The sequence below is a fragment of the Haliotis rubra genome, unplaced genomic scaffold (genome assembly GCF_003918875.1).
Source record: "Haliotis rubra isolate DU_JTF1 unplaced genomic scaffold, ASM391887v1 Scf26, whole genome shotgun sequence".
Taxonomy (NCBI): domain Eukaryota; kingdom Metazoa; phylum Mollusca; class Gastropoda; order Lepetellida; family Haliotidae; genus Haliotis; species Haliotis rubra.
Genome location: NW_025766669.1, coordinates 1763208 through 1776695, shown reverse-complemented (window position 1 = coordinate 1776695; position 13488 = coordinate 1763208). Strand labels below are relative to the sequence as shown.

The following is a 13488-nucleotide window of genomic DNA, read 5'->3' as shown; positions in this document are numbered from 1 at the left end:
TAGTGATCTTGTCTCCCTGTGCTAGTGATCTTGTCTCCCTGTGCTAGTGCTGGTGATCTTGTCTCCCTGTGCTAGTGATCTTGTCTCCCTGTGCTAGTGCTGGTGATCTTGTGATAGTGATCTTGTCTTCCTGTGCTAGTGATCTTGTCTCCCTGTGCTAGTGCTGGTGATCTTGTCTCCCTGTGCTAGTGCTAGTGATCTTGTCTCCTGTGCTAGTGCTGGTGATCTTGTCTCCCTGTGCTAGTGCTGGTGATCTTGTCTCCCTGTGCTAGCTGGTGATCTTGTCTTCCTGTGCTAGTGCTGGTGATCTTGTCTCCCTGTGCTAGTGCTGGTGATCTTGTCTCCCTGTGCTAGTGCTGGTGATCTTGTCTCCCTGTGCTAGTGCTGGTGTCTTCCTGTGCTAGTGCTGGTGATCTTGTCTCCCTGTGCTAGTGCTGGTGATCTTGTCTCCCTAGTGTGTCTCCCTAGTGCTGGTGATCTTGTCTCCCTGTGCTAGTGCTGGTGATCTTGTCTCCCTGTGCTAGTGCTGGTGATCTTGTCTCCCTGTGCTAGTGCTGGTGATCTTGTCTCCCTGTGCTAGTGCTAGTTTTGTTGTCTTCCTGTGCTAGTGCTGGTGATCTTGTCTCCCTGTGCTATTGCACTTATGGCCCTTTTCTTGCTGGTGGAAGAAGAGGAGAATAGCAATTCTGGGTTCATTTGTCTATACACAGATGTGGATATTAACTGACATCTCCACGAATTGTTATACTTTATCTTCCAAATTATCTTCCCTCTAACCGTTGGTATATGAATAAAACACCTAGTTGAGGGTACAGCAACGTGCAGTAAGCTTGGACAAAGTACTATGATTATGTGTCCCAGTCCACCCAGCTGTGAATCGGTACCTCGTAAGGATGGGAAAACCACAATAACTCGGTGCGCCTTGTGGCAGCAAGAGTTGAATTCTCCCTAGGGAGTTGAGATTGATAATAAGATGTGTTGTTGAGATTGACATCCATTGATTGAGGGTAAAAGTACCAATGCCTTGAGCATGCACTAGTGCGTGGATATGTGCGCTATATAAATATCCAATAACAATAATAATAACCTTTTAGATACACCTAACATGCTTCCTGAGAGAATTTCAGTAATCAAGACAATGTGACTTGGCTGAATGTGTCAGTCTGCTTGTTAAGGCACAGAGCTGTGCAGAGGTTCACCCCCAAGGGGTGTGTGAGATATGATATTGTACGTGAGATGTGTGTGTTGCAGGAGGAGAGCTGGAAGATGTACTGCCCTCCCAGGAAGTGATCCTGTCCAGCGAGGAGCTCGGAGCCTGCAGACACAACTCCCAGTTCCAGTACCTCATCAGAGCAGGCTATGAACACATGAAAAACATCATGGCTTAAAGCCCACCGATCTACCTTCAATGTCAGGCAGTGTGTCGTGGTCAACCAACAATTCCAGGCAACATGTGTCCTGGTCAACCAACAATTCCAGGCAACATGTGTCGTGGTCAACCGACAATTCCAGGCAACATGTGTCCTGGTCAACCAACAATTCCAGGCAACATGTGTCGTGGTCAACCAACAATTCCAGGCAGCGTGTCATGGTCAACCAACAATATCAGACCTGATCCTGTGTAAGACCTGGTCCTGTGTAAGACTTGGTCCTGTGTAAGACCTGGTACTGTGTAAGACCAGGTCCTGTGCAACACCAGGTCCTTTGTAAGACTTGGTCCTGTGTAAGAATTGGTCCTGTGTAAGAATTGATCCTGTGTAAGACCTGGTCCTGTGTAAGACCTGGTCCTGTGTAAGATTTGATCCTGTGTAAGTCCTAGTCCTGTGTAAGACTTGACCTGTGAAAGACCTGACCCTGTTTAAGTCCTGGTCCTGTGAAAGACTTGATCCTGTGTAAGACCTAGTCCTGTGTAAGACTTGACCTGTGAAAGACCTGACCCTGTTTAAGTCCTGGTCCTGTGAAAGACTTGATCCTGTGTAAGACCTGGTCCCGTGAAAGACTTGATCCTGTGTAAGACCTGGTCCTGTGTAAGACCTGGTCCTGTGTAAGACCTGGTACCTGGTCCCTGTGAAAGAGTTGGTACTGTGTAAAGACCAGGTCCTGTGTAAGAACTGGTCCCGTGTAAGACTTGATCCTGTGTAAGACCTGGTCCTGTGTAAGACCTGGTACTGTGAAAGAGTTGGTACTGTGTAAGACCAGGTCCTGTGTAAGAACTGGTCCTGTGTAAGACCTGGTCCTGTGTAAGACCTGGTCCTGTGTAAGACCTGGTACTGTGAAAGAGTTGGTACTGTGTAAGACCAGGCCCTGTGTAAGAACTGGTCCTGTGTAAGAACTGGTCCTGTGTAAGACCTGGTCCTGTGTAAGACCAGGCCCTGTGTAAGAACTGGTCCTGTGCCAGAACTGGTCCTGTGTAAGACTTGATCCTGTGTAAGACCTGGTCCTGTGTAAGACCTGGTCCTGTGTAAGACCTGGTCCTGTGTAAGACCTGGTCCTGTGTAAGACCTGGTCCTGTGTAAGACCTGGTCCTGTGTAAGAACTGGTCCTGTGTAAGAACTGGTCCTGGTCCTGTGTAAGAACTGGTCCTGTGTAAGACCCTGGTCCTATGTAAGAACTGGTCCTGTGTAAGAACTGGTACTGTGTAAGACCAGGTCCTGTGTAAGAACTGGTCCTGTGTAAGAACTGGTCCTGTAAGACCTGGTACAATGTAAGAACTGGTCCTGTGTAAGACCTGGTCCTGTGTAGAACTGAGGTCCGGTCCTGTGTAAGAACTGGTCCAATGTAAGACCTGGTCCTGTGTAAGACCTGGTCCTGTGTAAGACCTGGTCTGTGTAAAGTGTGAAAGACTTGATCCTGTGTAAGACCTGGTCCTGTGTAAGACCTGGTCCTGTGAAAAGACCTGGTCCTGTGTAAGACCTGGTCCTGTGTAAGAACTGGTCCTGTGTAAGACCTGGTCCTGTGTAAGGTCCTGTGTAAGAACTGGTCCTGTGAAAGACCTGGTGGTCCTGTGTAAGACCTGGTCCTGTGTAAGAACTGGTCCTGTGTAAGACTGTGTAAGACCTGGTCCTGTGTAAGAACTGGTCCTGTGTAAGACCTGGTACTGTGAAAGAGTTGGTACTGTGTAAGACCAGGCCCTGTGTAAGACCAGGCCCTGTGTAAGACCTGGTACTGTGAAAGACCTGGTCCTGTGTAAGACTTGATCCTGTGTAAGACCTGGTCCTGTGTAAGACCTGGTCCTGTGTAAGAACTGGTCCTGTGTAAGAACTGGTCCTGTGTAAGACAAGCGGATCAGCAGCATGGTCATTGTACATCTCACTAATATAAACAATCTGCTTCTGTTTTGTATATAGTGTATGATGTCTCAGAAATCAATGAAATGTTCACTCAAGTAAATGGTGTTCCTTGTCTGTGTGCTGGTGTATTGTCTATCCATAGGACACCCTAAGCGGATAGATGGAATCGTGGACCTGGAAGATGTCTTACCTCAAGATAGAACTAGTGAAAAACAAAGTCTCAGTCAGTTGGCATTAATGTTTGATGGTCACCGAGGTCTCCTTGCACAAAACAATTTAAGTGAATGCTGACATTGTATACCCTGCCACAAATCATATAACAGGTGTGTGCGTGCATGCGTGCATGCGTGCGTGTTTTCAAAAGTCTCAGCCAAAGGATATCGAGAAGAGATATTTAAAGGAAAGAAACCTATTATTGACTTTCCGAAATAAATACAAGCAGGAGTTTGTGAGAATCTAGGAAGAGCCCCCAATGATGATTGTGGAAATTGGATGGAACAAGAAAACGTTTATGTTTAGATGCACTGACTTTTTCTAAGATATTACAAGTTGAAAGAGAAGCTGCCAACATGCACCATCTTCAAACATTCAGGTCAATTCATTTGTGGACCTATTGATGGCAACCATAGCAGGCTGTTGACAAAGCCCTTGCAGGCGGTTGAAAATTTTCCGTTGAATTTAATAGATCAATGCCTGTGCGCCATACTGTAACTCAAGAGGGTCTTAACATTACAAGTAACATGTAGATATGTTAATATACATATCTGATGATAAATCAACTGATATATATCTGAATATGAAGGTGTGTGTTCCATGCCATAAACATGGTGGATACTGATACATTCACTCTGAATGTTTATGGTGTGGTTGTATACTTACGGAAAATAGTAACTGCGCAAAGAATATGGTCTGATTTTGTTTACCAAATAAGGCTTAATGGTCCATTTGGGTGAAGCTGTTGATATTGTGCTTGGAAACACGGTCATTGCCGTGCACCTGAATGTGATCCAATAGACTTTTGTAGTGTTGCAGTGGAGCAATATGCCAGTCAATCTGCCTCTTGGGGTATGAAGTATAATCCATTGTGCTATCTACTGTGTGCACTGACTCGGTAGATGAAACGTCCCTGACTGGCATCGACACCTGGTATAGTCATCTCGTCATAGTGACACAATGCTTCGTCAGGAGAGATGTGGTTGGTTGGTTTGTTGTTTAACGCCGCACTCAGCATGATTCCAGCTATATGGCGGCGGTCTGTAAATAATCGGGTCTGGACCGGACAATCCAGTGATCAACAGCATGAGCATCGATCTACGCAATTGGGATACGATGACATGTATCAACCAAATGAGCGAGCCTGACCACCCGATCCTGTTAGTCGCCTCTTACGACAAGCATGGGCTACTGAAGATCAATTTTAACCTGGATCTTCACGGGTTGCTATATCATGATTAACCTGGATCTTCACGGGTGGCTTTGTCATGAGAGGTGTGAAGACCCTGATTGCCAGGTGATGATGGATGTTATTTGCGGACATGAAATGTCACTATAACACACCATACATCAGTCCAGTGAAACACGACCAGGCACCAGTTGAGTCAGAGGAGGTATAAACTTACCATGGCTGGTTTTATTGAAATGATTTAATAGCAGAAAGTCCCGTTAGTTTTGGAATCACTCAAGGCTGTTGTATCATGTGTCTATTCCGAAACAACCCACCATGACAATGACACATCCATACATAGCTCAGTCGTGTATTAACACATTTAAACGCTCGTTCGTCAGTATCGACATTGAGTTTTGTCAAACACAGAATATCATGTTCCGTCATTCAAATAAATTAACAAGAATTATAAATAAAGAAACATGTATTATACGTGAAGCACTAACACATAGCAGCACGTACATATGCGCCACATTGTGGGGCATAAAGAATACATGTAATTAATGATATTTATTTACATTAATTAACAATATATTAACACATTGTGCACCCTGCCCATTGCATGAATGGTTTGTAGATACGGTAGAATCAGCCAGTAAAACTTCGAGTGAGTGGTGGTGGTGGAATTGGGTTTTACGTCGTGCTTGAGAATATTTCGCTCATATGACGACGTGCATGCATGTGTATGTGTATGTGCGGCTGCTTGTACTAACCCAGACTGAAGCTGGTTTTATAGTGCTAGCCCACTGAGATACCATGCCGCAGTGAAGCATGAATACCCAACTCAGACACATTATACTGACTCCGAGCCGACAAGTCCTTGTTGTACCCATTAATGCCGAGCGTCAGACAGGGACCAACAAGTACCATATTTTAACGTCTTTTGATATGACGCGGTCGGGGATCGAACCCGCGACCTTCCGCTCTCCGGGCGGACGTTCTAACCACTACACCACGGAGGCGGTCTTCGAGATAGTGAGTTGGGTTGGGTCTTACGCCGAGATTCCTTTTCCATTGACATCTATCGTAAAATTTAAGATTCTACTCGTAACATCTGAATATCATGACGTACCTGTATTTCAGCTCATGGATATTTGATGGAATGGTTAACGCTTATGTTAGGAGCTGATTTAAAGGTTCCTCATATTAGGACCCTCAAGTCGCACGTTTGTTTCCTTTTCGCTGGGTTACTTGGAGCCACACTCAGCAACATTTCAACTATTTGACGGCTGCTGTGTAGAATGCTGTGGTATGCAGTCAGCTAAATCACCCAGATTTTTAGGGCCATTAACTCTGTACTGGAAACTTAGTCAGCCTTAAAGGGACAAAACCAGAAGTACCTGGGGTCAGAGTAGTGTATGGGCACACACAAACAAAACACACGAAAATCACAAAAGACGACTACCACACACACACACACGCTCTTGCTCTCTCATTCACATACACCCTCCTGACCCAAAAGCCCCCCCCCCCCAAAAAAAAAGGAAGCAAGAACAAATAAACAACAACAAAAAAAGCAAACATATAAGACAACGACAAAAATGACAAAACAACGACTGCCAATTACTGAATTTCTTTGGTTATCACTTTTTTATTCATCTAGCCATTCTGTGGTAACATTTGATTCCTACATACATTTCCGACCACACCAAGTCCACCCGAATCATACGATCCTTTGGAACAACATCAACATCCTTCAAACCAACAGGTCAGACTATCAAGAAAACTCTTAGAGGCAATCAACAACAAGTGCCTCAACCCTGCAATCAACAGAGATCAAGCTCCTACAGTGAGTGAGTATGGTTCTACGCCGCTTTTAGCAATATTCCACCAACATTACGGCACATTCCTACAGCTTACATCATCTAATCAAGGCGAATCAATAGTTTAACCCTATGCTTTGTCCACCTGGTTTCATAGCCCTTATCTATAATCTCACAACAGCTATTAGTAAGGTCATCAGGCTGTACATCCACCTCGTCAGTTGTGTGAACTCAAATCTCCATGTCCATAATGGTGTGACCGCCTCCGTTGGGTAGTGGTTAGAGCGTCCGCCCGGAGAGCGGAAGGTCGCGGGTTCGATCCCCGACCGCGTCATACCAAAGACGTTAAAATATGGTACTTGTTGGTCCCTGCCTGGCGCTCGGCATTAATGGGTACAAGGACTGGTCGGCTCGGAGTCAGTATAATGTGTCTGAGTGGGGTATTCATGCTTCACTGCGGCATGGTATCTCAGTGGGCTAGCACTATAAAACCAGCTTAAGTATGGGCTAGTACAAGCAGCCGCACATACACATACACACGCATGCACGTCGTCATATGAGCGAAATATTCTCAAGCACGACGTAAAACCCAATTTCACCTCACCTCACCATAATGGTGTGTATCCCTTGCTTGAAAACGGTGTTAGCATCTACACAGACACGTTGCAGTAAAGAAGTTGTCAATCCATACATTTTTTTTCCTCTTCATCCTACTAGCGTCTAAAGCCACTTAGACCCGTGAAGATCCGAGTTAGAATTGATCCTTAGTTGCCCATGCTGTAAGAGGCGACTAACGGGATCGGGTGGTCAGGCTCGCTGACTTGATTGACACGTGTCATCGTATCCCAATTGCGTAGATCGATGCTCATGCTGCTGATCACTGGATTGTCTGTTCCAGACTCGATTATTTACAGACCGCTGGGATATTGCTGAATGCGGCATTAAACAACCAACCAACCAATCTAAAGACACTTAAAGAATCTTCTGGGTTCACAGATGTCGGTCTAGGATAGACTGGGCGTCTATTTCCCGCCCATACGATGTAAAATTGGGGTCGTAAAAGGTGACTCAAGGGTAATATATGCAGCCGATTTCTTGCCTGTTGTCACTGACTTTATTAATCATTTCAGAAATTAATAACCAACTCCAATAAATGGTATGTAATCCGACTGGCACTATAAAACCGACATTAGTCAGACGCGCATATGTACGTATCTACACACCACACGGCAATAATCATGAACACGATGATAAACCCATTTTCACTAACCATGGAGAAGCAGCGGACTGTCCGCTGCCACTAACCCGGAAACATGAGTCAGGAAATGCATACATGCCTCCATACTGAGTCACTTCGTACCATCTTTCCGTTACTCCCGGGACTACAAGGGTCCGTTCATAATTTATGGCCAGGGGGGTGATGGGCGTTGATGATTTTTATGGAGACGCATGTACAATGTGAATTGCAATAGATAAAATGTCTAGATATTACAGTCATTTATAAATTCACTAAACATAGATCATGTACATTTTTTATGAAGTTCCAGAGAACATAAATATATAATAATATATTAATTATGCTAGGATTGTAAGGCAAAAATATACAAAAGATGTACATTGACTTTGTTTTCTTTCAATCCCAACAATTTTTACCACTAACCAGTGAAGGTCCGGGTTAGAATATTGATCTTCAGTAACCCATTCTTGTCGCAAGAGGGGGATCGGGAGGTCAGGCTCGCTGACTTGGTTGACATGTCATCGGTTCCCAATTGCGCAGATCGATGCTGATGCTGTTGATCACTGGATTGTCTGGTCCAGACTCGATTATTTACAGACCGCCGCCATATAGCTGGAATATTGCTGAGTGCGGCGTAAAACTAAACTCACTCACCCACTCATTTTTTACCACTAGCAGATGAAATTAAACTTAAAAATGTTTCGTGTGTTATCATAATAATGAAGATGGAAATATTAAGGGGTACAAAAGATGACTATATTTCAAAATAATAACAAAAACAACAACCAGTCCTGGGATATTGTTCCAGATCAGTGTCCCTTTAAAAATTAATAACTTTTCGCTTTTTCTGGCCTTTACCAATTCTACTATAATCATGGGATTTTAGAACTGAACAAACTTTGTTCAGAATTGGGCCACTGGTTACTGAGCAATCTCTATCTAAAAATATTGAGAAATTTCCATTGCGCAAACTCCTCTGTTTGTTATCTAATACATGCCACATACCTTATCATTTAAGAAATGATGGACCAAGATTTGTCATAAAATGTTTGACATTATTGGTTTGTTTGCTAAGAAGACAAGAGAAATAATTAATGTTGCTTGGTGTACCACAAATAATATACACCTGGTGCAAATGAAAATCATTGCTCTCACATATCTGACAATAAACTGTAGCTATGAAGAGGATCATTAAATACTTATACAAATGGTAAGCTGAAGTCTAACTCAATCAATATAAGCTATTGTTATATCTTTTATATTCTACTGATTGAACAGTTGGAACATTTTATGCTGATTAAATCTGTATGGATCTATATTCATATGGAACTATAAAATATTGTTTGACATTGGAATAATTTGCACACAAATATAGTAGAGGTTGAATATATTAGTAAATACTAAGGTTGTAATGATGCATCGAACTATCGATGGATTGCACATTGTTGAGTACCCGATAGCAATTTATCGATAGTAGATGCATCGATAGTATGTGTGACTATCGATAGTTTAGTAATTGACTTCCGTTGATACATGTACCGGTAGGAAGTGGAAGAACCAGATTCGTTCACTTTGATTTAGAGTTATCCGCCCCTGTTATCTCTTAAACAAACTTGATCTGGGTTTCAAGTTTTTTGTCAGTTATTAAAAGGGACTGAAACTACTTCAGTACATTCTTTTGGGAAATGACCTCAAAAGAGACAAAACTATTACAATAGTATTGCAATAGTTGGTCGCAATAGGCTATCGCTATCGCAATAGTATGTTGCAATATCGCTATCGCAATAGTTGTTTCCGCCTCAATTGTCACCCCTAGTAAATACATATCACTAAGTTTTATTTTCCATATAAGAGAGGTTCATCAATTATACAACAGTAATAAGTAGGCACTACTGTAATGCTTACATATTACTTTTGAATAAAACTTAAGATTCTCATCTTGAGTAGCTCTTGTGTTCATATGCTAATGTGGAATTCTCCATTCAGTTTGTTAAAACAATTGCAAGGGTATAAGATGAATACAAATTTGTGTATGATCAGTTCATGGAATAAAAAAGAAAACTATCGATATTCAATACCACTGCCTACTAAGCATATGTCATTAAATGTCATTACATGTTGGACATAAAATGAGTCTATTGGTCATAAATGGGTTTTACAATATACCAGTCATGGCAGCAACACTGAAAATCAGATTTGAACCCGTTGGACAAAATGTTGACTATTTACAAAGGAATGGACCACATAATATGGTAATATGAACTATGTCGAAAGAGTGATGCTGTTACTTATACCTGAAGTTTCACAACAATCACATATATACATTACTGAGACACATGTTTGTATATCCACAAGGGCAATAAGAAGTGTTACTGAACAAAATGCATCAGAAGCTATATCTGTATCACTAAAGAAAGCAAATACTATTAACTTGAATTGCCTCTTGTTTGTACTATCGCCTGACACAATGGCTGCCACTATGTTAATGTATGGTTTGAAATGTTGGGAATTTTGAAACACAAACCTGTTTAAAATAGTACTGGTACATATAAACCATCGGAACTATGCAGCAGGTGTTAATACTAAACACCAAATGTCACTGTCTGTATAATATTATCTATATGGTAAACACATCATCATAGTGTGGCATGAAACTGCAACAAATAAGGAAATCACCAAATTACCAAACATTTTATACCATATTATAACTCTTAAAGGACCTTATATTCCCATGAACGTGTTTTGTGAAAATACTTGTGGACTGAATTGTTTGATTCCATTTATTTATACTTTATATATACTTTCTGCACAATTGCTGGCTTTAATGTGGCAGGTAGAAGAAATAAGTAAAGATAAATATCTGCAAAACTGGCACAATTCTTGTGTTTTCAGTACAAAGTGTTTGCACTACAAAGAATTTAAAGAATTTGTTTTTTTGAAAATAATCACTTCTCATCCAACAAAGTGCACCACCCCATTCTCAAAATTTAGAACAAATAAACATGTCCTAACCCTTTCAACCATTCCAGAAGTGGAGCTGGAGTGTAGACTTTAAAGAATTTAAATAATTTGTTTCTTTTGAAAATTATCACTTCTCATCCAACGAAGTGCATCACCCCATTCTGAGATTTAGAACCAATAAACATGTCCAAATCTTTCAACCATTCCAGAAATGGAGCTGGGGTGTAGACTTTGACAATAACGTCGTCACTCTACATATCAGCATCATAGGTGATCATGGTGATAGGTGGCAGTGCCTGAAACAGGAAGTACACTAAACGCCAAAAGAAACGTTACCCTCCTTCCTTTATGAATTACTGAAAAACTTTCAAAGATATGTTAGAAGGTATTAGATTACAAGAAAGCTTTACAACACAGCCTTATGTAAATCACGAAACAAAATTCTCAAATGCATTCATCTTGAGTTGAAATGCATCTTTTTCAGAAGAGTTAAATTGTCCTATATTCGTCCATGCCGAAATATACCAATAACAGTGATTTTGATGTCCAAAAGAAAGGTTGAAATAAATTCTGCTTTGGGACAATGATAAACCATTTAAAGTCACCATTTTTCAACTGCTAAAACAAGAAACAACTGTTGTAGAGTGTGTAAATTGTAAAATAATCATTCCTATGATTTCAGTCTTTTAAAACATTTTCTGCTGATTTGCATCAGTGAGAACAAGTAAAACGTGTCTTTGATATTGTGAAAAAATGTTTAGGAACATCTAAAATTATCTTTGTTAACATTTCTGCTTGCAAAGTAACATTTTTCCATTTTCTGTTTACACATAGTAATATCAATCGCCAAAACGCAGCAATATTCAAGCAGTATTTGCGTCCATTTCACACATAGAATGATTCTATAGGGTATGAAGAGAACCTAGAGTACCTAGTACATGATATGATACACAGATACGAGAAATAGGCCACGATTGACTGCTGAAGAGAGAGAAAGAGCCATTGGGATTGTGCAGATGGGGTCGACATACAATGCTGTTGCCAACGCCCTCGGATGCCACCGTATCACGGTTATAAGACTTATTCAGGGCTTCAGACAGACTGGGGTCACCGTAGACAGACCAAGAAGTGGACGTCCACGCATCACAACGTCAGCTGAAGATAGGTACCTCCGTCATTAAGGAAGAAGGGTAACGTTTCTTTTGGCATTTAGTGTATGTGTACTGAAACAGTTGTCATAATACAAACCAGTCAGAAGTAATGACATGAGCATATTTAATTTTCAGTCTTGTAACCTTAATGTAAACAACAATAAAAATGATTCATGGTACCCTAACTCCTTTTTAAAATCCAATGGGCAAAGGATTGGCAATACCCTACCCTGACACAGTTGAACCTGAGGATCGATGAGACAATACTAAACTGAAGACGTTTCGTCTCAGTTTCTGTTCGCACCATTTTTAGAAACATGGGCTACAGAATGTGTGGAGATATCAGGGTCGGAGACAGCTTTTGAGAAAGGGGTGGGGGTGGGGTTGGTGCAAGTCTTGAGGGGGTGGGGGTGCACACTTCATTTCCACCGAGTTTCAATGGTCATTAACTTTCAGGACAAAAGGGGGGTGCGCACCCCACCCCATCCCTGGATCTGCCTATGGATATATCGACTAAATAGATGCAGATAAATCTCTGCATATCAATATAATATAGCCTCAACGCATTACCATACAATACTTGAATAATTTTAAGAAGTCAAATATGAGATCTATATGTTAACATGCGTGTGTACGGCTACAGATGTCTGGGACCCGAGATGACGGCGACACATGAGGAACAAAATAAACCTGTAGACATGGTAAGGTGACCTTCACATTGAGACTGGTTGTGCTATTCTGCAACATAGGACAAAACCTGAAAATATTTACAATGAAAAGAACAATATTGTGTACAGACAAACGATATCAACGCCTTACGCCTTGATTAGATATCAACGCCTTACGTCTTGATTAACGGAGTATTGCGGTCGAAAAAAGAGAGGTGAAGGCCATTCACACGCTGTCCGAGTTTTCAAATGACAACGTTTGAAATAATATTTAGAATTTTATTCGTACTTTAGAAAACTAATACATGTATGATGTAAGTTGATGTTTGTTATTTATTATTGACAGACCGAAGAGATTTATCTTAATATGGTTACAGACGGCGCTTGCTCAGCAGTTATTTGCTGGGCATAGAGATTTCGTGTAGTCTGTGTTAGCTAGTAGTAGCAGTAATTGTTAGCCTCCAGGGGCAGAAGGGCCAGCAGTTAGCTAGAAGTTGCTAACAAAGGCCTGCTAGTAGTAGGTAGTATTTCCTGGAACAAGAGAGATGATTTGATCTGAAGGGGGCGTTAGGGTTGCACAATAAAATTTGTTTGAATTTTGAATTTGCCAGAAGTTGCAGGGGGATGAACTATGAGATGGTTCGGTTGGTATTTGTTTTATTTGTTTTTATGTTTTGTTTTTGTATTACTATGTTGTTTATGTGGTGATAATGTATCCCCTCATATATTAGTATGAATCGTATCGGCTCAATTTGTGCTCAAAGGACAAGGCAAGTGAGGTGTTGAACATCACGAAGTACGTTTCCCTTCGCGGTTGGGGGCAGCCTTCGAAAGAGGCCCAGCATCGGTTGTTATTGTATCGGGCCGACAGTTTCAAATATTTGCAGGCCCTTGTGGCCTTCAGTAAATTATCTGTCAATTTTCTTTTTTTCAACTGGAATCTTTCCCATAATTCTTTTCTTTATTAACGTTCG

The 13488-nt window shown here is 41.5% G+C and overlaps 1 protein-coding gene and 2 long non-coding RNA genes across 8 annotated transcripts in view; 2 read left to right on the top strand and 1 right to left on the bottom strand.

Annotated features, from left to right (window-relative positions):
• Positions 1-2139, top strand: part of LOC124280052 (nuclear pore complex protein Nup133-like) — a 55425-nt gene extending 53286 nt beyond the window's left edge. The window contains 2 exon segments of the mRNA XM_046715931.1: positions 1252-2054; positions 2098-2139. Coding sequence (XP_046571887.1) covers positions 1252-1388 — 137 coding nt within the window. The 3' untranslated portion in view covers positions 1389-2054; positions 2098-2139.
• LOC124280068 lies at positions 1570-3316 on the bottom strand. 6 transcript variants are annotated; one of them, XR_006899566.1, is made up of 11 exons: positions 3228-3316; positions 3058-3091; positions 2897-2947; positions 2786-2819; positions 2452-2536; positions 2350-2383; positions 2299-2315; positions 2197-2264; positions 2129-2162; positions 1984-2051; positions 1570-1628 (listed from the first exon to the last, which is right to left on the bottom strand). It is a non-coding gene; the product is annotated as an uncharacterized LOC124280068 (long non-coding RNA). The 6 variants fall into 6 exon arrangements; XR_006899564.1 differs by having other exon boundaries at positions 2299-2383; positions 2435-2536; XR_006899562.1 differs by having other exon boundaries at positions 2299-2383.
• Positions 2850-3390, top strand: LOC124280070. The gene is made up of 2 exons (XR_006899569.1): positions 2850-2962; positions 3124-3390. It is a non-coding gene; the product is annotated as an uncharacterized LOC124280070 (long non-coding RNA).
• The last annotated feature ends 10098 nt before the right edge of the window (positions 3391-13488 follow it).